The sequence below is a fragment of the Schistocerca gregaria genome, chromosome 3, assembly GCF_023897955.1.
Source record: "Schistocerca gregaria isolate iqSchGreg1 chromosome 3, iqSchGreg1.2, whole genome shotgun sequence".
NCBI classification, from domain to species: domain Eukaryota; kingdom Metazoa; phylum Arthropoda; class Insecta; order Orthoptera; family Acrididae; genus Schistocerca; species Schistocerca gregaria.
The window spans coordinates 193,148,246-193,172,958 of NC_064922.1; the positions used below are offsets into that span (position 1 = coordinate 193,148,246).

The 24,713-nt window shown below is 41.2% G+C and overlaps 2 protein-coding genes across 2 annotated transcripts in view; one reads left to right on the top strand and one right to left on the bottom strand.

Moving 5' to 3' along the window:
• LOC126356293 (uncharacterized) overlaps positions 1 to 23,799 on the top strand; it is a 312,745-nt gene extending 288,946 nt beyond the window's left edge. The window contains exon 9 of the mRNA XM_050007190.1: positions 21,694 to 23,799. Within this exon, the coding sequence (XP_049863147.1) occupies positions 21,694 to 21,734 (41 nt within the window). The 3' untranslated portion in view covers positions 21,735 to 23,799. The remainder of the gene's footprint in view (positions 1 to 21,693) is intronic.
• Positions 1 to 24,713, bottom strand: part of LOC126356292 (sideroflexin-1) — an 87,415-nt gene that overhangs the window by 4,185 nt on the left and 58,517 nt on the right. The window contains exons 7-8 of the mRNA XM_050007186.1: positions 21,088 to 21,215; positions 4,727 to 4,911 (exon numbers count right to left, since the gene is read on the bottom strand). Of these exons, the coding sequence (XP_049863143.1) occupies positions 4,727 to 4,911; positions 21,088 to 21,215 (313 nt within the window). The remainder of the gene's footprint in view (positions 1 to 4,726; positions 4,912 to 21,087; positions 21,216 to 24,713) is intronic.

Here is a 24,713-nt window from a genome sequence, read left to right on the forward strand (position 1 = left end):
GAGAGACAGAGGGGGGGAGAGACAGAGGGGGGGGAGAGACAGAGGGGGGGGAGAGACAGAGGGGGGGGGAGAGACAGAGGGGGGGGAGAGACAGAGGGGGGGAGAGACAGAGGGGGGGAGAGACAGAGGGGGGGAGAGACAGAGGGGGGGGGAGAGACAGAGGGGGGGGAGAGACAGAGGGGGGGAGAGACAGAGGGGGGGAGAGACAGAGGGGGGGAGAGACAGAGGGGGGGGGAGAGACAGAGGGGGGGGGAGAGAGACAGAGGGGGGGAGAGACAGAGGGGGGGGAGAGAGACAGAGGGGGGGGGAGAGCAGAGGGGGGGGAGAGACAGAGGGGGGAGAGACAGAGGGGGGAGACATGAGGGGGGAGAGACAGAGGGGGGGGAGAGACAGAGGGGGGGAGAGACAGAGGGGGGGAGAGACAGAGGGGGGAGAGACAGAGGGGGGGAGAGAGACAGAGGGGGGAGAGAGACAGAGGGGGGGAGAGACAGAGGGGGGGAGAGACAGAGGGGGGGAGAGACAGAGGGGGGGAGAGACAGAGGGGGGGGAGAGACAGAGGGGGGGAGAGACAGGAGGGGGGGAGAGACAGAGGGGGGGGAGAGACAGAGGGGGAGAGAGGGAGAGCAGAGGGGGGGGAGAGACAGAGGGGGGGGGAGGAGACAGAGGGGGGGAGAGGACAGAGGGGGGGGAGGAGACAGAGGGGGGGAGAGACAGAGGGGGGGAGAGGACAGAGGGGGGGGAGAGACAGAGGGGGGGAGAGACAGAGGGGGGGGAGAGACAGAGGGGGGGAGAGACAGAGGGGGGGGAGAGGACAGAGGGGGGGAGGGGGGAGAGACAGAGGGGGGGAGAGACAGAGGGGGGGAGGGGAGACAGAGGGGGGGAGGACAGAGGGGGGGAGAGACAGAGGGGGGGGGAGACAGAGGGAGGGGGGGAGACAGAGGGGGGGAGACAGAGGGGGGGGAGACAGAGGGGGGGGAGACAGAGGGGGGGGAGACAGAGGGGGGGGAGACAGAGGGCGGGGGGAGACAGAGGGGGGGGAGACAGAGGGAGGGGAGAGAGGAGGGGGGGAGAGAGAGGGGGGGGAGAGAGAGGGGGGAGAGAGAGGGGGGGAGAGAGAGGGGGGGAGGAGAGAGAGGGGGGGAGAGAGAGGGGGGGGGAGAGAGAGGGGGGGAGAGAGAGGGGGGAGAGAGAGGGGGGGGAGAGAGAGGGGAGAGAGAGGGGGGGAGAGAGGGGGGGAGAGAGAGGGGGGGGAGAGGGGGGGAGAGGGGGGAGAGGGGGGAGAGGGGGGGAGACAATGTGTGCATCGAATAGCAACAGATGAGACAGTTATGGGCGAATATGGGCTCAAGGCTCAATACTAGGAATGAGAGAGAGTTCTGCTATACATTACAGCTAGTTAATAGCAAATACACTGTTCAAAAGTCACAACAGGAGATATACTTGCAAAAGGCCTGCAGAGACAGGACAACAACAGGTGTATTATAACATGATGAGATTGCAATCGCAAAATCAAATATTTGGTTGTAAGGCAAACAAATGAGCAGATATTGACCTGGATTACAATTTAGTAACGACAAAAAGTAGGTGGAAGTTCCACAGAATTTTCTAGTGAGTGAAGAAGGAGGACACTGAAGTACTGAGGAATAATGAGTGCATTAGGAGTTCTATAAAGCTGTGGATACTGTGACAATGAATACCACAATATGCTGTTCAGTTGAGGACTGGGCACCCCAGACAAAGCAATCAAAGAAATTTGACAGGTAAATGTACAGACAAGGAAGTTACTGTGAAGAAACCTTGTGTGACAGCACAAATACTTCAAAAGATTAGCAAAGGAAAGAACTGCAAAAAACGTTCAGAAAAAGTAAGTAATAAATCAAGATAATCCACTTCCAAATGAAATTAAGAGGTGCTGCAAAATTAAATCAAAATGGTTGCAGAAAAGGAGAGTCTTTAAGAATGTGGGAAAAGTCAAATTATATTTGATAAAGGCAGAATATTATAATTGCACAAGTCTGTGGAATAAATACCTTTTTGGATTTAACTTAATTGCCCTGGAAGATTATGCCTTTTGGACAATACTCAGTGAAAGCAAGCTAATAAATTCTACCAGTAGGTCAGCCCGAAAAAGCTTTGCAAGTGCAAAGTATGCAGAACGGAGTATTGAACCAACTCCTCCTCACTGTACACACATGAAAAAAAGTTTTGCATCACCTCAGTTCTGAAAGTTCTCGGTTCACGGAGTTCTGGAACCTGTACAGAGAACTGGAACAGAGATCAACATGAACATCATTTCCACTTTTTTTATTGCTCATGAAAACCACACATTGCATGTTGTACCACAAACAGCGAGACCATAAGAGGTGGTGGTCCAGATTGCTGTACACACTAGTACCTCTAATACCCTGTAGCATGTCTTCTTGCACTGACGCATGCCTGTATTCATCATGGCATACTATCCACAGCTTCAGGAAGGCAGTGTTGGTCCAGATTGTCCCACTCCTCGGCGATTCGACATTGATCCTTCAGAGTGGTTGGTGGGTCAAGTCGTCCATAAACAGCCCTTTTCAGTCTATACCTGGCATGTTTGATAGGGTTCATGTTTGGAGAACATGCTGGCCACTCTAGTCAAATGATGTCATTATCCTAAACGAAGCCTGGCACAAAGTAACACTGCGGATGCAATTGAACCACGGTATTGACCATCTAGGCATGGTTGAACTACAGGCAACATAAACTATGTACCTCCTTCCTGGCGGAATGACTGGAACTGATTGGCTGTCAGACCCCCTCCTCCTAATAGGTGCTGCTCATGCATGGTTATTCACATCTTTGGGTGGGTTTAGTGACATCTCTTAACAGTCAAAAGGACCATGTCTGTGATACAACATCCACAGTCAATGTCTATCTACAGGAGTTCTGGGAACCAGGGCTGATGCAAAACTTTTTTGTTGTGTGTATTAATCATAAAACTATTGAATTCTCTCCCTCTCCCTCTCTCCCTCCCCCCCCCCCCCCCCCCCCCCCCCCTGTTCTTACTGTTGGTAGCATAGATCCTTTTTGCACCTATTCTTCTCAATATTTCTTTATTTGTGAGATTTGCTGTCTACTACATTATTACCATCCTCCTACAGCACCACTCTTCAAATGCCTCCAGTCGCTTGTCGCCACTTACCAACGTTGCGTGCATCTCCAAGCCATATGAGACTAGCCTCCACACAAAGATCTTACCCTATCTCTTTCTGATGATGTAATAAACAACTTTTACTTGTAATAAGATGCAGTGAACACAATTTTGTTCTTTGTGTCACCTGAACTTTAGCCATCTGAGGTGATTTTACTACCTAAATAAATATTTACTTATCCAAGTGGTTTATTATTAACCATGCTGTCTATTTGCAATGTGTGGCAGCTGCAGACCATAATCTTCTGTCCATTATTTTTTATGTTTTACTTTGTTTCAAGATCTTTTTCATTTTTGCTAACTTTTTTATAGTTTCTACCAATGCCATATTTGTATTTGCACTTCATAATTTTCTCTCTTCAATATCTTCTTTACATTCCTTGATGCCTTTCTCAAAATAAAATTTGATAAAAATTGGTGACAACTGACATCCCTGATATACTCCTTACTCCAAGACATTCTTGAACATTTCCTTCTAAATCATCATATTCTATTCCATTTATGTTTTGGTTATAGCTCTTGCCTTCTCATTCATAAATGCCTTGTTCCATTTTAACTTTGCAGTGGGACCTAACAACAACTCTAGCTGCAGTACACTAGACTGCAAGAGACTTAACATTTTGGCAAGAGACATGAATAGTGCTGAACCTCACAACAACTATGCCCAAAGCAGTCTCAGCTCATATCAGAGTTTCTCTGAAGCTTGGTACCTGAGATCAAAATACTAGTTACCTGTAACATAATCAGTACAATGTGCCATTCCATCATTCCCAATCTGTGTCTGAATGTTTTTAGAAACATTCTATGAAGGTATAGCACTTTTGTGACAACTGCCTCCCCCTCGTGTTCCACCCTTTGTCAATTGACCTACATCCTTGTGAGCTTAACCAGGCAGGAGGCACTGGACTCAGTTCCAACAAACCTTGATGACCTTTTGCCATCAGCAGGATGAAAGTGGGTGATATACACTACCAAGACAGTGTTCTATAATTTAACTGCCTATGAGGTCAGAAGGTCATTCAGATGGTAATGCGATATCAATGAGATAGCTACAGTAAAAAATTAATAGGAATTAATACAAAACATACATGCAATACTTCTTCTTCTTCTTCTTCTTCCTCCTCCTGCTTGTCTTTTAAGGGACTCATAGCTCCCATCCCAATGTCACATGTGGCCTCCACGAGAAATCCAGTTGTTGCCAAAATATATTCTGGCTAGATAGTAGTGTAACTAATATATTATAATTTAACTTTGGTGAGAGTTTCAATGAGGTGAAGGAACTATTATTGATGGGTCGGTACACAAAGCTACATTAATGATTATGAACTAATACATTTCGAGTTTTTAGAATTTAAAGGAGTTACGACTATAGCACATTTTCAACACCATTATCTTGGTCATCCTCATTACTGTGGTCTTACTGAAAGCCCAATCCAGTGCATATGAAAGATTTATTTATAACCTGTGATCTTCCAACACTGTTTCTATCTTGAAATGCATTATAGCTAGAAGTTAAAATGGTTTCCAAGCAAGATTGTTCACCTGCAGTTCTGGTTCAAGTGAAGCTGTTGCTATTGAGGCTTTCTGTGAAAACAGTGCACAGCACATGGGTGTTGCAAATGTGAGGAAGAAACCACACAGCAAAGTTTGTATTGGAGCAGAAGACCATGGAAAGCGCTGCAAAACTCCACGTTTCTCAAGTCGGTCCATTACAAATGGCGTAATTGCTGAAACAATATTTAAAGAGTCACAATATGTAAATTTAACACACAGAACATGAATTAGTTACATGTCACTTTCAGATGGGTAACAGCATTCACATACTACTGCTAAATGTACACAGCTGATTGGTTATCTTTATTAAAGACGATTTTCGAGCACTGACACTGTATACATAAAAAAACATGCTTTATACAAATAATGTTATGAGGTACAGCAACTATTTAATATGTACAGCTGATGTATTATGCAACAAAATAACGACAATGTGAATTAGGATAGACTGCTACTCGCCACACCGGAGGCACTGGGTGACAGACAGGCCATTTAAATGTGCCTCCTTTATGTGGCAAGTAGCAACATGTCCTAATTTATATTGACATTTTATTTACAATGTTTTCAATCCTTAACATGCAATAGTTTTGCTAGAACAAACACAACAGGCCAACTTACATAGAAGCAATATTTAGACCTCCCGAACACAATGGATTCCACAATATTAATGAAACTAATTATAATAAATTTATTCAACAACCAGCTTGCACATCACTAACTTGCCACAGGAATTATGTCTGGGACACAGCAAAGCTAATAGTTCAGGAGACCACAGAATGTAAATATGATTCAGAGGGCGTACAGGTACTGTGTAGCCACGGAGAGTACTAACATGGTGGTGAAAGCCAACATTCTGTGCTCTATATCTGCCGAATATACAAGCAGCCAATATTGAAAACATGAACACAAAAAAAAAAAAAAAAAAATTCTTTATCAATAGTAGTGTTAATGATCATCAGGCATCCCCTCAATTAATACAAAAATACGATGTGTTGTAATGAGTGGAAAGATTATCACAAAAAAGAGAAAGAGAATGAAAATCTGAAAAACACAAGTTACGACAGGTAGGAGGAGAAATATATCAAGGGACCACAGTTGAGAGAAACTATAAAACTATGGGAAACAACAATTTACTATTGATGGCAAGCACTTTCCTTCAGGAGAAATGCCAGAAGTGCCAATAAATACACACAACAATACATATAAGGTATGACAATTAAATAATTGGTATGGTGGTACAAACACAATTTTCACAAAATTAATCACATTCAGTATATACTCTGCTTGTCAATCCCTACAATGCTCTGTATGAATTTTCCATTTCTCAGAACATTGCTGGAAGTCCCTTTCTCAGCCTTCAGAAACTCAATTTCTTTTGATTTCATCTCTTCCACACTGCCAGACCTTGTCCCCTTAAGTGCTGATTTGACCTTCGGAAATTAAAAAAAAAAAAAAGAAAAAAAAATCACAGAGGACCAGATCAGGCAAATATGGTGGATGGTCCAATATGGGGTGCCTTATCAGCAAAGAATTTCTTTGCGCACAAGGTGTAATGGTCTGGTGCATTGTCTTTGTGAAGCATCCAGGACTTCTTGTTCCACAAATATGATTGTCTCCTCACTTGTTCAAAAACAGCAGTCGGAGCCTTGGCGTAATAATGTTGATTGATGCCTGGCCTTAAGACTATTTTCATTGGTTAGATTACAAATTTTCTCAATGGTTTTGTTTGTTTTTATGTTGAGTGTTGTCCAGGGCACACATTGTGTTTGGTCATTTTATATCCCTCTTTGAACCCCTCAAAAACTTGTGTTCATGATAGACATTTACTTGCATACACTTCCTTTAGCATGGCATGAGCTTCTGTTGGAGTTAACCCTAGTTTCAAAAGAGACTTGGGGTTAAATCATTGCTTCAGATGAACACTTTGTATTTTCTTTCATGATATTAGCACAAGGGCTTCAACTGACAGTTGCTACAATGAGACAGAGAGACATAACAGTGCCAGTCAAGCTCAGGAAGGGAGAAGCACCAACTGACACAAACATGTTTAAACCTGCCATGACACACTCACTGTTTGCCAGAAGCACCATCAGTTTGGTTATTTATTTGTCACATGGGATGAGAAAGACTCATCTGTAGTGAGGAGAGAGATAAGACAATGATGCAAATAGGGGGGAGGGGTTGCATCAGAGAAAGTAGGAGATTTACGATAGTATGTTGGTAAGTACTGTGCCAGTTTTAGCCTAGGGATGATGAGAATAAAAGAACATGTGAAGAAGAAGAAGAAGAAGAAGAAGAAGAAGAAGAAGAAGAAGAAGAGTAATTAATAATGCAATTGAGAACTAGACATGAAGAGAGAAAGGGTTGAGGATAAATGGAGGTTAAATAGAGGATGATACCCAGATGCAAAGCTGTATTCAATGCCAAATTTCCTTATCTGGAGTTCAGGAAACCTAGTATTAGTGTGAGTATCCAAACAGCCTTTATGCTGTATCTGGAACTCGGGTCCCTCAGGTCGTGCTATAGAGTACATTCAGCAACTAGGTACTGGGTGTCTCCGAGGTGGACACTACCTCTATGCCCATTCATACCCTCAGTCAGTCCAGTTGTTTTACTCACTCCTTTATAAAATTCTGTGCAATGGACACCATAAATAAACAACATGTGATTTTAAACGTTATTTCACCTTCTATCTTGTAGGCTTTTGTGGTTATGGGGGTGGGATGAATGGCAGTAGGAAGCTGTATGGGACAGTTTTACAGTGGGAATCATTGCAGGGATAGGAACTATGAGTTAGGGATAATGGTTTTGGAATGTCTTGCACACTGACTAGGATGTTACCGAGGTTAGGAGGGTGACAGTGGTTTGAGTGGGGAGGATACCAGGGAGAGGGGATCTCATTCCCAGGCTTGAACTGAGAAAGCCATAGCTTTGGCAGGAGAATGTGCTGAAGCATTTGCAGCCTGAGTGACAAGTGAGAACTACACTATTCAGAGGGCGAGAGAAGAATGCTTTGTGAATGAGGCCTGTAGGGTAGTTGCAGAAGTGAAAAATTGAGGGACAAGTGGTAGGCATAGGTGTTGAGGGATTTGGTGGTGGCAGATACATTTGCTGTGGATGCCTAGACTGTAAGGTATGGAGTGTTTGATGTGGAATGGGTGGCAGCTCTCAAAGAAAGTATGTACTGTTGCTAGCTGGTTAGTTTTGTGTACTCTGAGGTTTAGAAATATGGAAGCCAATATCAAGCAAGACAGCTTAGGATTAGGAAAAGACTAAATGAATTTGAACTGAAAAAAAGGGGATCCAGCTTCTGGGTCTTGAGGAATGCCTTTTCCACGTAGCCCACAACAAGGCTGATATAAGATGGGGCCATACTGGTTCTGATAGGTCCACCCCAGAACCTCCTGCCCGAGTCCATTTCCCTCCATATCCCAATGACACCCCACATGCCCATCTTCTACATGTTCCCCATAAATCCAATAAGCCTGGACACCTCATTGTAGCTGGCTATTTTGTTCTTACTGAAAGAATTTCTGATCTTTCTCACAAACACCACTTCCTTCAATGAGTCTCTACCATCCCTGCACCTTTACCTGTGGATGCCACCTCCTTATGCACCAACATGCCTTATGCCTATGGTCTTGGCACCACTGAACATTGCCTTCCAAATGACCTTCAGACTCAAAATCCGCTATCTCATTCCATAGAAGATCAAATGTGGGAAACAAACATTTGGTCACAAATTTTTGTACAATGGTAAGAGGAACTGTCCACAACAACAGTAAGAGGAACTGTTCACAACAACAAACTAAAAATCTAGACCAATACTGTGCGAGCGTTGGAGTCGCTGGGTGTACAAAAGTAACTTTATGTTTTTCTCTAACAATTTGAAAACTACGACTTACAGTGAAAATGTTCCCAGTACAAAACTTAACTACATTACATTTCCTACATACAGGTCTTACTCATTTTCTCCTCTAGCACTAATAGTTTCTGCATTGCAGAGGATGGAAAAGTTGCAGATTGTTAAAAATAATGTTTCAATAGTATAATGTTTACTGTTAAATGAAGTTGGTTAAGAACAAATGTTAAATGTGTGTACCACATCTAAGTGACGTAGAGCCACATCAAGGGGGTTAATTGTACTCTGGGGGTACAATAGAGTGGGGAGTGGGATGGGCGAAGGGTAGGAGTGTGAGAGAAGGTAGACCTCCAAACTGTGGTCAGGCACTTCCCTCCTCCATAGTTCTCCAGACAAAGTCGAGCTGGTGGTTCCCCATTCTATCCACCCCACTATGTCATGAGAAGAAACCACAAAGTGTTCACAAAATTATACCAATCCCCGCAGCACATAACATGATTCCAGATGTTGAATATTTTTACATAAAAGCTCATTTAACAGCTGTAAGTAAGAACTCATTTAATAAACTGAAAATACCTACTACTACATAAATATGAGCTCAGTGAAGTTATTTTGTCTACTCACATAAGACAACTGGACAGTAAATGCTGGGGATGCAGAGTTTGTCTGCTGTCTGAAAAGGGAGCACCATTTGTGATGGGGGAAGTTGCCTTTCCCAGAACAACTCTACAGCTGTCGTACAGGATGACTAAAAACCAAATTCACATCTTGCAATGTAGAAAAGTGTGCTGAGATTTACACAGATTCTATCCATATGCATTTATTTCATTAGTATTACTAGTAACTCTTAACTGTATTCCATGTAGTGTTAATGAACTCTGTGGAAATTAAAAATCCCTGGGCATGTCTGTACACTTCGTCACCAGTGATTCATAAGGTACACTGTGTAGGGCAGTATAACTTTGTGGAACACCCTGTAATTCCTTCTTGTGTCTTAATGGGCAGGATAGAGTGGGGAATCATCTGCTCCCTTTTCAGTTTGCAGATCTATGAAGGAGGGGAAGCTTGATCACAATCTTGTGGCCTACCTTCCCTCAGGCTTCCACCCTCCATCAGCCTCCTATTCCACCCCTTTACACTGACAGAAGACAAATGATCCCTTAATACGACTCTTACATTTGGCACACACATTTAACATTTGTTCTTAACCCACTTCATTAAACTGTAAACATTATTTTTACACAGTTAGAACAATATTTTTAATAATCTGTGATTTTTCCATTCCCTGCAATGTGGAAACAGTTAGCCCTAGAGAAATTTAATATAGTTACATTTTATGCCAGAAAACATTTTCACTAGAGTTGTTCATAAGAAACACAAAAAACTGACCCTAAAATGCCCCATTTGGGAATGGCTACCATGAAATTGCTTGTTGGGGTTGGCAGAGTATTGTTAACAACATAGTTCAGGTATTTAAAAATACTGTATTTTGAAAAGATTACAAAGGAAAATTTATTGATGCAAGGCAATTCATGGATCTTTCATGCAGACAAAGCAGCTTCCTGCTTTGCTTTGGCAATTAGTATGTTTTGTAAAAGAAAAAAAATATTCATCCCCAAGATCTTGCTCCATGTGACATTTCTTGTTTCCAAAATTTAAATTCATTTCGAAAGGATTCTATTTCATTTAAGTAGGATTAGGTATGCGAATCTGCCACAGGAACTGAACGACATTCAAAAAGAAGCTTGCTAAACACCATGCCAAAGTGGAGAGCACTGGGAAGAGCATGTTTTGAAGGAGACAAGAGGCTAAAAATATAACATGAACAATGGCACTAAGAAAAAATGGTCAGTTTAAGAAAATTGAGAAAAAAGAACACACATTATCTGCAGTTTCTAAATTGACTTCCTCCAATGAATGAAAGAAACAAAACTTAAATTTAAATGTCTATCAGAAGTATCCTCTCTATTTGAACACACATTATCTGCAGTTTTTAAATTGACTTCCTCTAATGAATGAAAGAAACAAAACTTAAATTTAAATGTCTATCAGAAGTATCCTCTCTATTTGAAAGGGAAGAATCCTCCATTCCAAGAGGAAGGGTGTTAGCTTGTTGAAGAAATGAAAACTGGACAGTGATAATTTTCCCTTTAGAAGTACAGTTGAAAGATGTAAGATAAGTACAACACGTGGAGAAATAAATCTGGAAGATGAGTGTGCATCATCAGCAACAAATGAGACTGGTAATGGAAGTGATGCAAGACATTAATGACTACTCATAACTCAAAATTTAAAATGAGCACATTATAGAAGCCAGATGGAGCATTCTTACAGCACTAGGAGTAGCAAGTTGGGTTACAAGGTTAAAGACTCTTCTTGATGAAGATTGGGTTTTTAGAGTGCTGTTCTCTATGAAAGGAATTATGACAATAAACTACATTTCATGAGTGCTGAGTACATTATATGGACCTGTTAGTGAGTGGACTGCAAATGCTCCTTGTTAACTCCCAGAACGATTTATGTTCATGTTATCCCAATGGCCTGTCTTGACAGGGGAGCAAATGAAACAGTTTCCAGGAAAGAATGGAATTAATTTGTGCTGTAATGAAACTTAACCGCAAGTGGGTAGATTTATATGGCAATGTTCAACACTGCCAGATGAAAACATTCTTCAGGGTGTCCAGAAAAGGGCTCCCTGATTTCAAAATTAAATACCTCAAAAACAAAGATCGATAGAGGAATGCAGTAAACAGTATGTTTATTGTGAAAGCTGTAAGAAGTTTATACAGCAGTTTGAAATAATAGTTACAAAAGTTGCTAACAGATGGTGCTATAATCGCCATACGTAATGCCTAGTATAAATAGTTATCTGAAGCCCAGAGCGATCAGTTCCATATTGAAACGTGAAAGGAGGTTAGCGTACCGAAGAAAGAGATTAAAACCATGTACTCCATTAAACAACGTGTTTTTCTGGTGCTAGAGTACCACAGGTTAGAAGAGAGTCATACGGCAACAAGGCTAAGTTTTCAAACACGATTTAATGTTCCAAAAGGACCTGATGCAAAAACCATTCGTACACTCTTCACAAAATTTCAACGAACAGGCAGCGTAACCGATGATCTAGTGGGTATGCTGGCCGCAAGCAAACCACAGTTACGCCTGAAAATATCGCCACAGTTTCTGGAATTATTCAGTGAGATACAATGTCATCTGTCCGTAGAATTGCATCCGAGACTGGTTTGAAGTGTTCCAGCACGCAGAAAATACTGAGAAAGAGCCTACACATGTTTCCATTCAAAATTCAAACGCACCAGGCCATACCCATACGAGTCTCAATTCTAATTTCACCATGCTAGCTAATGCACAAGAATAACTAAAAACTGAATTAGTGAAAATAAGTAATTTGCATCATTAAACACTTCTGCCATTCTGTGATTCTGGAAAAGGTATGTATTTTAGGCAAAACTCTTATTAAAAAGTAGCAGACAGTCTGCTACTCTCAGTTCACATTTAAAAGGTGAACAGGATAAATGCCCAAATAAATTTCATGTGCAGCAGTTTTATACTACCTGAAGGGGATTGTACAAGTTTTACTGCACTAACATCCAATATTAGACATACATTCAAATCCAAAGAAACTCATTCATGCATAATATGTAAGTATACACAAATAATAGACAGTTTACAGTAGACAAGCGTATGTTACACATATTTACAACTTGCATGCTATTGCTACATACTTCTTTAACAGTTAATTGTTATATAAACTATGTGATGGCTGCTTGTGTGTAAAATGGTATCCGATTACCTATCCCACTCATCTGTTATATGAGGGTTGGAACTTTAACAGTGGCAACTATTTATTTACACCTCATACAAAATAGATACATGTTTCAAAGTTTTACTGACCTTCAAAGTAGTCACCAGCATTGTGTGTAACCTGTTGCCAGCTTTGTGGACGTCATAGGGTACTCTTAGCAGTGCCTGTTGTGTTCAAAGTTCCAACAACGCGGTCTATTGCCTGACGAATTTTGTTTCCTTCAGTTCAGAAATCGAGTTGAACTCACAAGGGCTTAAGTCAGTAGGTGGTATAGCACTTATAAGCCTCATCAGTCAGACAAATCAGTAACAGCTTTCACTGTACTTCCTTGTGCATTGGCCTGCAAAATGATGGTCAGGTCCTGCAGAAAGTGTCATCATTTCTGTCTATAAGCTGGTCGTAGGTTGTGCTCCAAAACAGCATAGAGACAGAAGTGATGACACTTTCTGCAGGACCTGACCATCGTTTTGCAGGACAATGCTTAACCATGTACAGTGCAAGCTGTTACTGATTTGTTTGACTGGTGGTGCTGCTAAGTGCTATATCAAATCTGACTTAAGCACTCATGGTTCAACTCTATTTCTAAACTGAAGTAAACACTTCACAGCATTCACTTCAGAACTGCTACAAATTCGTCGGGCAACAGACCCCGCTGCTCGAACTGTCAACACAGCTGGCACTGCTAAGAGTATCCTACGACTTCCACATCACTGGCAACGGTTTACACACAATGCTGGTGACTACTTTGAAGGTCAGTGAAACTTTGAAATATCTGTAAATAAATAGTTGCCACTATTAAAGTTCCAACCCTCGATAATAAATAAATAAATAAATAACGAGATGGTCACTCATTTAAATGAAAAACAAATGAAACTACTCATTCAAAACTACTAACTGGAAATAAAATTAAGGTATTCAATTCATATACATTAAGAGAATGCAATAAATATGTACACAATAATAGCATCCTTGAAGTGTAATATCAGTGAAAGTTATCTGAGTAAACAATGTTAGTGTTCAAACATTACATATGGGATAGAATAAAAAAATTGCTATAAAAGAAACCTGTGGGCTGCTCACTTTGTCAAAATCAAATTTTTATGGCCAGCGATGACACTGCTGAAATTAATAAAAACTGAAATAAACATATGTTTACATACAAAAATAACAAAATGAGCAAAAGAGATCATAATAATTTTAATTGACGTTTTTGTTACTGTTACACAAAATAAGTCCACAATAATTAAAAGCAACTGCCATAACACACAAAGCAAAATAAATAGGCTTGTTCATGCAAAACAATAAAAAGCTCAACTTTTTAGACACTTTTAGCTGATAAATTTGCAATGTTTTCCAATTCCATTTACATTGCTTCCACACAAGAAAATACAATCTAGATTCAATGTCACAGTTCTCCCAAGTTATATAATTGTCTCCCCCCCCCCCCCCCCATACACACTACTGAAAAAAACATATAATCATATTAAAAAATATATCAAACATTTCATTTGATATGAATCATAGTCATAACTAAAAGTAAGTATAAAGCTAAAAATTAACATAAAATACTTCAGTGCATAAAATGAGACTTAATTACAAAGCAACAAATGGATCAAAAGTGATGAAGAGGCACAAAAGAAGCATACAGCAGATAAAACTGTGTGTTAAGGGTAAACTGTAATTGCAGGGGGAGGGGGAAGGAAAATTTAAAATCTGAAAGAATGAATGATTATCTGACTTGTAAGAAATTAAGAGTGGGACAAAATGTATGAAAGAAAAGAAGATCATGTATGAAAATGGTACCAATTATGCAAAACTGGGAGCAAAGACAGTTACTACAAATATAACCAGTAGTTAGTCAAGTTATCAATCAGCAGTGATCCAATGTTCCATTAACCTATGATACATAGCAAGCAATATTATCTGTTTCTTAATCAGTACCTTGTCATGGAGTACCCCCAAACCACGCAGTGAAACTAATTTTTTTTAAATGCAGTAAACATTTATTCTACATGCACCTTTATGCCCTTGTGATGACTAAACGGGGGACTTTCCAAGACCTCCAGAAAACATAATATATGATTTCAGTTCATGTGTTACTACTGTTTTATTGCTAGTATGCCCAATGAGGCCTTTAAAGAAAGGTTAATGTGCATATTTGCTTTGAACAGAATTGTTTTAACAACCATGATCCTACTGGTGGTAGTTCAACAGTGTCCTGCTATTATTATTAAAGACTGATTACTATTTCAAACCATTGTGAATTTTTATTTTTCCCTTATTTTCCCTTTAGGCAACTATTTTCAGTGAATAAGGAAGCACAAAGCAAACATTTTGCTAAATTGATAAGAGAACCATTTTCTCTTCTCTAAAAACTCTTACACATGGGCAGTAACAGTTATATGGTTATCATTTACTGTGCCACAGTAATTTTTCAAACATTTTTAAGTGTTCCATGACTGACTGATACAAGAAAATATGCCTATTATCAGTCGGGCTGAACAAGTCTCAGAGAAGAAACATTAACATTTTATGTCCCGGACATGAAACAAATTCTTGTGGTTTTGAGGATACTGACACTGAGGATGATGTACACTATGTTCAAGACAAAATTTTGATATGTTCAGATAAAGACTGAGTTGAAATTCCTTTCACTAACCATGCAACACTGTCTTCAACCTGAGTGTTAATTTGAACACAACAGAGCTTTCCTAAGCACTGCTCTATTTGAGATTATAAGATTGTCTTTCTGCAAGAGTACAACTGGAGTTTCTCTGCCTATGCAAGCAAGAGGGCTGACACAGTGAATATGGCAAAGACATTGTTGAGATTTTTACCTGAAAAGGGATACTGTACACAGATACATTTTATACCAATCCGACCCTTGCTTTGGAACTCTAAGGTTGTAAAACTGCTTTAGTGAGAATGGAAGGAAAAGCCAGATGGACTTTTGTTGTGCAATAAATGATCTAAACCTCTGGTGGAGTGAGTAAATTCTTAAGTATAAAAGGAAGATCCTAGGCCTTTGTTGGAAGGATGAACAAAATGTACCATGTGATTAACACGAGACTCCACTGAGATGGTCAGCGTTACTGGTAGAAGGGCAAGGAGAAGTCAAAGCCACCTGTGTGTGAACTACAACAAAATCAAGCTGAATGTTGATTTGTCAGACCAGAAGCTATCCTACAATATGTTTAGACAGAAAACTGAAGCGGTGGATAAAATTAGCTACCCGCTTCATTCTAATGCTCTTGGTAAACTCCTACATGCTTTACAACAAAGGGACTGGAAAGTACCTAACAAGAATTCAGTTTACGGCAATCATCCGTGGAGAGGACTTTTCATATTATTTACTGGAAATTATTTTCTTGGACAAATAGGCAGAAGCTGATAGGACACAAAAACAGTATTAGTGTGCTCTTAGAGAGACAAAAACCAGACACTAAAAGTGTGGAACAAACAGACAAGCTATCAGTGTGAGAAGTGCAAAGTCACCCTATCTAAATTACAGTGCTTCAAAAATATGTTATACAATGCAGAAAAATGTATTATAAAAGATTCCCAACTATGATAACTATATTCTTCACTACTAACTACACTTGTGTAAAAGTATCACACTGGCTGCTGAAAACTTTCTGCAACCCAGACCATTTTTTCATTAAAAAAATAACCATACAAAAAAATTTTGTTTTATAAAACTATACATCAATTCAAAACCAAAATACTGCAAACTTCTTTAAAATCAGTGAAAAATTTAGACTCTGTAATTTAAACTTTTCAATTATGCAATAAACTTTTCAACAGTTACTATAGTTTAAAATATGGTATACACAATGAGATTATTCAGCACATATTTGTGTGTTAGATCTCAGGGCCTAAAATATTAAATATGTATTGTCTAACAATGGAAAATCTAGGACAGAATAATCACAATATTGTGAAAATAATAGATTACGACTCACTATATAGCACAGTTTCTGAGTTGCAGATAGGCATAACAAAAACACTGTCACACAAGTACACTTTCAGCCAAAAAAAGGTCTTCTTTGGACACACACACACACACACACACACACACACACACACACACACACACACACACACTCTAGCAAACACAACTGGCACACAACGCCACAGTCTCTGGCTGCTGAGGCTAAATCAGATTTTCTGGCCTGTTTAGGCGGAGACTGTAGTCTTGTGAGAGTGTTGCATTTACATGATTATATGTGTACAAGTTGTCTAATCTCCTACCCCCCCCCCCCCCCCCCCCCAAACAATGAACCATGCACCTTGCCAATGGTGGGGACGCTTGTGTGCCTCAGTAGTACAGACAGCTGTACCGTAGGTGCAACCACGATGGAGGGGTATGTGTTGAGAGGCCAGATATACACTATGAGATCAAAAGTATCCAGACATGGACACCTGGCTGAAAATGTCTTATAAGTTAATGTCACACTCCATCAGTGATGTTGGAATTCAGTATGGTCGGACACAGAGCTTTTAGGTAGTGGTGGTGAAGGTGCCACTGCAGTGCCTTGGTTCTTGGGGTCTTTTTCTTTTTAGGTTTCTCTCACTGTTCCTTAGGTTTTTCCGGCTGAGAGGGTTCACTGATTCAGTCTCAGGGACTGAGGAGGACCGTGAAGCCCTATGACCAGCTACCTGTGGTTGCTTCAGCCACTGGCAGGAGTCAGCTTTGCCACTGATAGGAACGTGGGAAGGGAGTGACCCAAGGGATCCGTTCCTGGCAAGAGAAGCCGAAGAAGACTTACACTTCTCCGGGTGAGAAGTGAGGACTGACATCCCCGATGGTTGGGGGGAGGTGTTTCTCCTGAAGTAGGTTGTGCAGGAACAACAGTGAGGGAAGTGCGCCCCCCCCACCATCTAGGGGGCAGGTGATGTCTGACAGCTCTAAGAACCAACTGTATGCGGCAGAACGGAAAATGGTAAAACTGTTGTCATAGTGGCTGCGTAGGTTGACATCATATGCACATTATGTAGTCTCTCATATTTTCTCTTAGCCTCAGTGTAGGTCAGTTGGTCCAGGGTCTTGCTTTCGATTATTTTTCTTTTTTTCTGGAGAATCCCGCAGTCTGTTGAGCAAGGCGAATGGTGCTCTCCACAGTTGACACGGATGGGAGGTGGGGCACAGGGAGTATTTGGATGTGAAGGACGTCCACAATCCTGGACAGGTGACACTGGAAATACAGCAGAAAAACTTCCAGCACTTAAAGCATCGCACTGGGGGAGGGATATATGGCTTTACGTCACAGTGGTAGACCATGACCTTGACCTTCTTGGGTAATGTGTCACCCTCAAAGGCCAAGATGAAGGCACCAATGACAATCTGATTATCCCTCAGACCCCCGTGGACAAGCTGGACGAACCTCTCTGCTCTAAATTGGTGTGTATCTCATTGGCAGACTGCAAAAGTAGGTCCCAGTGAAATATGATACCCTGGGACTAAATTTGTGGGGTGTGATGGAAACAGGAACATCCCCCAGCTTGTCACAGGTGTGTAGTGCCCGTGAAGGGCAGAGGATGCTGTTTTGATGAAGATCGACCCTGACCACATTCCACCTCCACAAACTTGTCCTCTAAATGCTATACAAAAAACTTTTTCATTGAGAAGAAAGATTTCCCATCAACCCTCATACATACAAGGTACTGGGGTGCATAAGCTTCGCTGCCATCCTTAGCCTAACATTCCTCCCATGATGTGGCCAAGGGGGGAGGGGGGGGGGGGAGGAAACGGGAGAGATTTGGGTTTGTATTTCTTTGCCTTGGAGTTAGACTTGATCACTTAGAGACTGCTGGTGTTTGACCAGAAGCAAGAGATGACACGTACTAGGCTTTATGGCACCTACTCCGACCAGGGGCCCTCCACACGAGCACCTCCCAGCCGCAGCAAAGGCCACCTGGCAAGATAGTCATTGCTGGGAGCCCCAATGCTTCAGAGTGATGGGCATATACTCCATGACATGTGTGAGGGGTTAGTTGCACAGGCATCAGCAGAGCGATCCCTATGTCGAGGCGACAAACCCGACGGCGACAAAACCGACGGCGACAAAACCGACGGCGACAAAACCGACGGCGACAAAACCGACGGCGACAAAACCGACGGCGACAAAACCGACGGCGACAAAACCGACGGCGACAAAACCGACGGCGACAAAACCGACGGCGACAAAACCGACGGCGACAAAACCGACGGCGACAAAACCGACGGCGACAAAACCGACGGCGACAAAACCGACGGCGACAAAACCGACGGCGACAAAACCGACGGCGACAAAACCGACGGCGACAAAACCGACGGCGACAAAACCGACGGCGACAAAACCGACGGCGACAAAACCGACGGCGACAAAACCGACGGCGACAAAACCGACGGCGACAAAACCGACGGCGACAAAACCGACGGCGACAAAACCGACGACGACAAAACCGACGACGACAAAACCGACGACGACAAAACCGACGACGACAAAACCGACGACGACAAAACCGACGACGACAAAACCGACGACGACAAAACCGACGACGACAAAACCGACGACGACAAAACCGACGACGACAAAACCGACGACGACAAAACCGACGACGACAAAACCGACGACGACAAAACCGACGACGACAAAACCGACGACGACAAAACCGACGACGTTAAAACCGACGACGACAAAACCGACGACGACAAAACCGACGACGACAAAACCGACGACGACAAAACCGACGACGACAAAACCGACGACGACAAAACCGACGACGACAAAACCGACGACGACAAAACCGACGACGACAAAACCGACGACGACAAAACCGACGACGACAAAACCGACGACGACAAAACCGACGACGACAAAACCGACGACGACAAAACCGACGACGACAAAACCGACGACGACAAAACCGACGACGACAAAACCGACGACGACAAAACCGACGACGACAAAACCGACGACGACAAAACCGACGACGACAAAAACGACGACGACAAAAACGACGACGACAAAAACGACAATGACTATAAACTTGTTTGACAGTCTTTCTATTGGGCCTATCTGTGACTCATTATCTATAATGTTGAAATATACCATCTGTCAGATTACTACACTGACAGTAAAGTACTATTACTACAGTGATTGTGAAGTCTAAGGTCTCTCCAACATCCAACTTGAGAACACTGGGTTAATGAAACTTATTTAGACAAATAACTGGGTAAACAGAGATGTGGGAATTCAACCAGGTATCATTCTGGAAATATCAAGGAACAGTGACTAAAGTAATTCAGTTTGGTCTCTGAATAACTGTTCATAGTGACCCTTCTGATATCTGACAGCTAGTGTTTCAGGTCCCACAAGTACTCACCCTTCTATAATTTTGCATAAGTGGCGCATTTTTGTCTAGTTTCTAAACAATACTACAAAAAGGTGGTAGCAGCTTCCTGTAACTTTCAGCATCTACAATTTTTCTTCAATTTAGTGTACATAGTACAAATAAAGTAATTTGCATGTTATCTTGCACACAGATATTGCTTGTCTTTTCGGAATAGGTGTAATAATCCTCCATGCAGAGGGAAGAAAAACACTGGGGTTAAAATATGAGAAATTAAATGACATCAGAAGAGCCTTCCAAATCAGTTACTTAATAGTCAGACAGTACACTTGAGTCACTGTTTGTGCACTCTGCCAAAATAATTTTAAAAACCAGGTTCAGTCCCCACCATGTATAACTCAGCCTACCCCCTCAACCTAATGTTGACTTTAAAACTGTAGTGCTTTATTATGCTTGGCTGTAATGAAGATAATATTGCCCTCCCATTTGCCTGACCTTTAAACTGACTTACCCAGTCAGTTATAGGAGAACCTACAGTTTAATATGGATGATTATGCAGTTATTGATACCACGTAAAATTTACACTGTAATACACTACTCTCCATTGTAATACACTACTCTCAAGTATGGATATGGAAAAATAGATAAATAAAAAACTTAGGCGACTTCTCACTTCCAGTGTTGAATATCCATAATGCTCTATTGTCAAAATGGTGTAGTGATGGCATATAAATTTACTTCACAGTATCTGATCTCAAAGTGGTATTTCAGAGTATAATATTTTTTTTGTATGTACTGTAAAATCCCAAATTAGTTTTTGAAATTAGTGGTGAATTTCTCCATTAGTTGTATACTGTTAACAAATCAGAATGAAAAAACTTATTAAAAAGTTTAATAACAGTAATTCTATCCGTAAGTTTCATTAGTGGTCTCATCTGAACAGAAACTCACATCCACTAAAATTTTTTTCTTTTAATATTTTGTACTACTTTTTTCACACAACAATTTTACATCATTACAGTGCACAGAAGTGAAGCTTTCACATAGTTCTAAATCCCATTAATGAGCAAATGCGAATTAAATTACACAAACGACAAAAATGCTCAAGAAGCAAAAACTGGAATTTCCATATCAACTCTTAACTCTATGGTTACTTCTACCTCCCACCTAGATAATTTTTCTCTTCAGATTATGGAGTAGCATATCTCTTCCTCCACTATCTATAGTTTTTCTCTAATGATTTCTTATTTTGTGTTTGCTTTTTCTTCCAAAAAATGAATGTTTTGGATACTGAATGGGTCAAGATTTGTAATCTTGCAGTACTGAACTCACCCATTCCTGGTGTGGCCATTGCAATTCTACTAAAGGTTACAGCAGCAATGCCATACTGTGCTGCAACCTTTGAATTACCAATTCGTTTACCATCCTGGTCTGCGACAGGAACACCTTCTCTAAGTTCCCTGAAACACACAGATTACAATTTTGTGCTGCTTTTTCATTTCAGCAAGAAACAAGACACTAACATATATGAATTCTTAGTCTCTCAGGTCTTCTCAGCATGACTGATCGCTGGTGTTCTTTCAAATGTTCAAATGAGTTGTGTTAGACTGGTAATCTAAATATTGTACATAAACTTGGTTAAACAGCTAGAAGCACAACACCATTATGAGAACTGATTTTTTTATGTACTTTCATGTTCATGTAATGACTAGATATGGAGAAAAACTAACAATTGACTGTATGTTGTAAAAATAAGATAGCTAGTGTCCTTGCAACACAGTCATTCAAATGTCATACTACAATTGGATAATATCTCTCTACTTTATGAAAAATGTACTTCCATTCCTCTATTACCTTGGCAACTATTGTAAATTGTTTCTATCTGTGATTGTATCAAAATATTCACTTTAACAACCAATTGCCTGCTATGATTTTCAGGCTTGCTGCCATCTTCAGATAAAATTCATACAAGACATTAAACTAAAATGTGGAATGATGCATTCCTTTGGTGATTTGAAGCCTTCCATCTAATCATGGTATGATAGCAAAACATCACCGATTGTATACCACAATAAGCTACAGTAGCAGCACGAAGTGTTTGGTGCGGTCCGAGACAATTTTCCCACCGTGGTCCAAGACAACTTTCCCACCGTTAGTGTATTTGTGACTTTGCAAAACAGCAGAATTTTTGGCTACTCTGTGATAATCTACTTACTTCTGGGAGAGGTGATTAATCATCCTATTAAATTTACTTGGTACACTGTTTTCATTTTTGATGAAATTTATAAACAGTTCCAGCATAAAACCTGACAACATGTTCCTAAACCTAATTTACTAACACCACAAAGCCCTTTGCATGTATATGTTACAATTGATATTATCTTCCATATCATAAGGAATTAGCCTTGTACACTATTACAGCAGGAAGAGAGAAACAGAGACAACAGCACCTGGATAGTTCTGTGACAAAATGCTTGTTTCTTGAAGCAGCTTTTGCATTCACAACTGGTTTGAATCACACTGGAGATGAGGTATAAGCCATTTCACTTTGTTCCATCAAGCTTCCAATAGCCAAAATAAAATTCAGTAACGACATCAATAGGAAATCATGTTTGGTACTGATATTGCTTCTGCTAGTGCTGCTGGTCCTGCTGTGTAGACTGAACAATCAGCTTCATCAGATGTATGATAGAGATATAGACTGTTGGAGCAATCCACTTTCTGGATGTACCGGTCAATGAACAATAGATGATACATTGAGCCCCAGTGGTATTAATGCTCATACATATGGCTCATTACCTCACACACAGGAAGTTTCTTATGAGAAATACAAGGTCTGAAAACAGTGTTTCAGAGAAACTGTTAACTGGAAAGGCAGATCTGAGGAGTTTTACACTCCACAACGAGAGCATGACCTATGGAGACAGAAGAAGAATATTAAAAAGAAATGGCCACGGCCTTTGTCCTTACATTGTCATTTTATCAGAGACGTTAGGATGGATTCTCAGACATCATCAGGTCAAGACAGTTGTCTACCTTCTGATTAAAACTAGGACACCACTATATAGCATCAAGGATGATCTCTCACTAAGTAAGACCAAGGTATACCAAATCCCCAACCGATCTGGAATGAAATATATAGTTGAAATTGTGCACATTCAAATATTACTGTTGTGAACGCCAGCGACATTCATTTACTACTGCCGAACAAGTTGACAGTTCCAAGCACTGTTTGCCTGAAATGCGTATTACAGAATATGACCCCACCAGGACATTGGCCAAACACTCAAAACATCCAAATATTGAGACTGTGTCATGAAAGAAGCAATTCAAACAAGAACCAAGGATCAACTGGTAAGCAATGTCTGTGGCTACATTCTCAGTAAGGTCTGGGAACCTGTCCTAAGCACATTTATGGAGAAGAATGAAGTACTAGCAAACTCATTGAACACTGACTAGCTGCTGGTGCCTATGGAATGCCGGACATGGGGGAATGGAGATGAGTAATCTGCTTGCCTCCACCAGGTCACCTCATCAAGTGCACCTGATTAAGATACCTCTATGATCTGGCCATTTGGATCAAAGCTCTTTACTTGTTGACTGGTCATACTATCTTTATTTAGTGTATGGCTACATCACTACAAATTAATATTTACAATTATCTTAAATTACAAACTAATATCTAGGCCACAAATGTAGTCTATTGACCCCTCTGTCATCGCCAGCAACTCTTTTTTATCACTTTTATCACTAGGGAAGCTTTCAGAGAGCACCCTTTAATTATATGGTGAACAGTCTGCTTTGCCACAGTCACACCTTGGATAAATTATTTTCTTCCACCTGTGAACAGAATTGGGACATCTTGCAGTGTTGAATATTATTCAGTTAAGAACTAACCACACATTCTGTGGCAATTCAAAGCCAGGTTACTTTGTCAATATGCATATCATCTCATGTTGTTAAATTGGTTGGTTGGTAGGACTGGAGAAGGGACCAGACTATGCAGTCATCAGTCCCTCCGACCATGGAATAACCAAAACCAATTAAAACCTCACACTATAAGAGGGAACTACAATGGCCATAAAATTACAAATTATTGACAGAGAAAGAAGGAAGAAGTTGGAAGAAGAGAGGAGGGAAAGAAAGTGACTAATGACAGGGCAACGAAGGTAGAAGCAGAGGTAGACAAAATACACACTCAAGATAAAACAGACTCCAAAACGAAAGGAGTGGGAAGACAGAGGGCGGCAGTGAACCACCAAGCCCGGTTGAAGCCAGTCCAATGGGGGCGAAGGGGGCAGCAGGACGGCCTGCCATTTCCTACACCCACCAATAAGGTTGAAAGTCCCACCCTTAAATGAAGTGATAAAAAAACCCATCATGATGAAATCATAAAACTAGATCAACCGCTGAGGCATTGTTAGCTAACGCCAGTGGTAGACAGTCAGGAAAGCTAAAAGTCCGACGCAGGGCGGATAAGTCAGGACAGTCCAGTAAGAGGTGAATCACAATCAACATTGATCCACTATGACAGAGAGGGGGTCCTCACGACAGAGGAGATAAATGTGAGTCAGCCAAGTATGGCCAATGCGGAGCCAGCAAAGGGTGATAGAGGCTATATGAGAGGCCCGTAAGGAGGACCACCACATAGTTGTGGAATCCTTTATTGCCTTGAGATTGTTCGGTGAAGAAAGAGTGTACCATTCTGCATTCTAAATTCCCAAAACCCGACAACATAATGTCGAGTGAAGGTCTATTTTCAGAATGTTAATAGCAAGAGATGGCTCATTAGTAGCCAATTTAGCCAGTCGATCAGCAATTTCTTTACCAGGGATCCCAACATGGCCTGGGGTTCAAATGAAAACCACTGAACATCCACTTTGATCAAGGAGAGAAAGGGAGTCCTGGATAGCTATGATCAACAGGTGGCAAGGGAAGCACTGGCTGGTAGCTTGCAA